The 2,868-nt window shown below is 55.3% G+C and overlaps 1 protein-coding gene across 1 annotated transcript in view; it reads left to right on the top strand.

Moving 5' to 3' along the window:
• LOC109293499 (ras GTPase-activating protein 4-like) overlaps positions 1 to 2,868 on the top strand; it is a 72,601-nt gene that overhangs the window by 56,591 nt on the left and 13,142 nt on the right. The window contains exons 9-11 of the mRNA XM_019511473.1: positions 443 to 560; positions 1,641 to 1,794; positions 2,170 to 2,234. Coding sequence (XP_019367018.1) covers positions 443 to 560; positions 1,641 to 1,794; positions 2,170 to 2,234 — 337 coding nt within the window. The remainder of the gene's footprint in view (positions 1 to 442; positions 561 to 1,640; positions 1,795 to 2,169; positions 2,235 to 2,868) is intronic.

The following is a 2,868-nucleotide window of genomic DNA, read 5'->3' as shown; positions in this document are numbered from 1 at the left end:
CCTACGCGAGCATTCAGACCTGGCTGACTGCTCTTCCCACCAGATGTCGGGGAATGCTGATGTTCTGCTCCCTGGTGCTGCCCCTGATGCTGCATGGTGGTCATGCCGGCATCAATAGGGGGTGCACTCCCCTCTGCATCAGTACTGGCCCCACATCTCCCTGAGACTCCGTGCTGCCAGGAGTAGCATGGGCATCTCAGTAAGGGGCCCTCTCTCTGCATCTGCCTTGGTCCTGCTGTGCCAGGGGCCCCAAGAAGCATGGAGCAGGACAGATGAGTGAGGAGGGAGCGCTCTCCCCCCATGCCTGTTTCTTCGCCCTTGTTAGCAATGCTGTAAGGGAGCAGCAGTCAATAGCTTTCCTGAGCACAGGGAACTGGCCTCTTACTGGGCTGTGACATGCAGGGCATCCCTTCACTGTGGTTCTCTGCTCCGTCTATTTCAGAGGCAACCTGGGCTCCCTGCAGCTGCAGGTGAGGCTGCGGGATGAGACAGTGCTGCCTTCCAGCTACTACCAGCCACTGGTCCAGCTGCTCTGCCAGGAAGTTAAAATGGGACCAAAGGTGAGGTGGCTGCACCCGCTCCCCCCATACAGGATGGCACTGTGGGGCTGCCAAATATGGGAGGCACCTGAGGTGTATGCCCACTTCTAGGCAGGACTTTACAGTCATAAAAGGGACCATTATGAGTCTCCTGCCTGGTCTGGGTAATGGCAAATGGTCCTGCCCTAGCCCAGTAACCAGAGGCTAACCTGGAGCATCGCTACTGGAGGAGATCCTGGCCTGGATGTGAAGGCTTCAGGAGACAGGTCCCCCCATCTCTTGGAAAGCTGTTCCAACCCCCTCCTACTAAAACTGCACCAGGAGACAAAGCCACAACAGATTTTGAAGCAGGCGTAATGTCCTGAGGAACTCTGGATGGTCTGAGGGCTCCCCAGCAGCCACTGAGTGGTCCCAGCAGGGTGCATGCCGTTCTGAGTGCTGGCGATGGGCTGTGGAGCCTTCCCCTTCCAGGTCATAGTGACAGACAATTCCTCCTCATGGCCTCTGTCCCACAAGCTTTCGTGCAATGTCCCTGACATCTCACCAGGCTGAGCATTTAATGGGCCTAGAGGGAAAAACCACCCCTTGCTCCTAGACACAGTTCCTTTAAAATTGATTGTTTGTAATTAAATATAACTATAGGGTATTGCAAACTAGGACCCCACAGTGCAAGGGGCTGCACAAGCACAGAGGGAAGAGCTGGCCTCTGCTCCAGAGAGCTTACACTCCAATAGAGGAAAATGGGCAAAGCTGCACAGGGGAAGATGGCAGGACACATGCCAAGGAGAGGGACTGGCTCTCTCCCAGTGACTGGCCTTATAAGAGGAAAGGTGCCTGCTGAGGAATGACTTCTTTCACTCATATGAAGGAGGGTTGTGCATTTAGCATGCTCAGTGCAAGGCTCCAAGCCACCCTGTCAGGCCTGGCAGGGTTGGTGACACTGGCTCTGCTGATGCTAATGCTGCATCTGCCCTGCAACCTTCACTCATCAGGGCTCCAGCATCCAGAAATGCCCCCCTGGAATATGACACCCTCCTCTGAGGGGAAAGGGCTTGTTCTGGCCTCTTCTGTTCCCCACAGCCCCCACTTTTCTTCTGCCAGGATGGAAAGATACCCTTGATCACCCTGATCGATGAGACCACCACGGCCGAGTGCAGGCAGGAAGTGGCTATCAACCTCGTGAAGCTCTTTCTGGGCCAAGGGTTGGCCAAAGAGTTCCTGGACCTTCTCTTCAAGCTAGAATTGGACAAAACATGTAAGGCCTAAGGCCATGGGCACCGCTGCACATTATGGCCTTGGAGTCACTGGGAAGCCTGTTGGTCTGGGACCCTCTCGACCTCAGTTATGGGGTTGTGAATCCTTTTCCCCCCATAATTTTGCTCAGGGGAGGGAGTGTCAGCTGCCTTTGTCTCTTCAAGCCCCCAAAAGCATCAAGTGGGTTTAAGCTGAGTTCTGAGATGAGGCTGTGGGCCCCTTCTTGTTTTCCCAGACTAGTTCGCCCATAAAGTTTATGTGCAAAACTGCCTGGCCTGCCTCTGCTCAGCATGTGCCAGGCTTCATGTGGATGAAGCCAGGCTCTGTGCTCCGGGGGCTTCTCATGGGTAACTCTCCTGCTCCTTTGTTTTTGCAGGTGAGCCAAACACATTATTCCGGAGCAACTCCCTGGCCTCCAAGTCGATGGAATCCTTCCTGAAGGTGCCTGCCCCGCGCTCTGCCCCCACCTGCAAAACCCCTCACGCTGCCCCCTGGGGCAGAGAAGCCCCCTGGGGCCAAGGAGTTGCCGTCCCTGGTCTGCTCCATGGAGGACATTTGTTGAACTGATAGGACACTTTACCTTTGGCCAGTGCTAGGAGGTCTGACAGGGCACCCCCAACCCCTACCTCGGGACCCCTCCTTTGCTCCAGCAAAGGGCATGCTCACCCTTAGATCAGAGACAGGCTTGAAGTGGACCCCCATGACTGGGTGCAGATCTGTGCACTTCAGGCAGTTCCCACCTGCTCACCAGGCTGTGGGGAGGACCTCCTGACCATGAGCAGTGAGGAAATGGGGCCCTGAATCAGCTGCTGCAGGTGGGAACTGCCTGCCAATGTTGCACCCATGTCTAGTGACATCCAGGAAGGTGTGGGTATGTTTAAGGTACTGCCAAGGCTTTCTCAGGCTGGAGGGCTGCAGTGGAGAATGTAGCTGGAGATGCAGAGTATCCAGTCTTCCCCTTAGGAAGCAGGCAAAGCATGTACTGTGGTGGCAACGGAAGGGGAGGAGAGAGACAGGCTTACCTGAGGGATTCAAGGTTTTGCTTGCTAAAAACAAATGGGATGTCTTATAGAGA

The sequence above is a fragment of the Gavialis gangeticus genome, unplaced genomic scaffold (assembly GCF_001723915.1).
Source record: "Gavialis gangeticus isolate Ggan-Ray unplaced genomic scaffold, GavGan_comp1, whole genome shotgun sequence".
NCBI classification, from domain to species: domain Eukaryota; kingdom Metazoa; phylum Chordata; order Crocodylia; family Gavialidae; genus Gavialis; species Gavialis gangeticus.
This window is presented reverse-complemented; position numbering and strand designations above follow the sequence as displayed.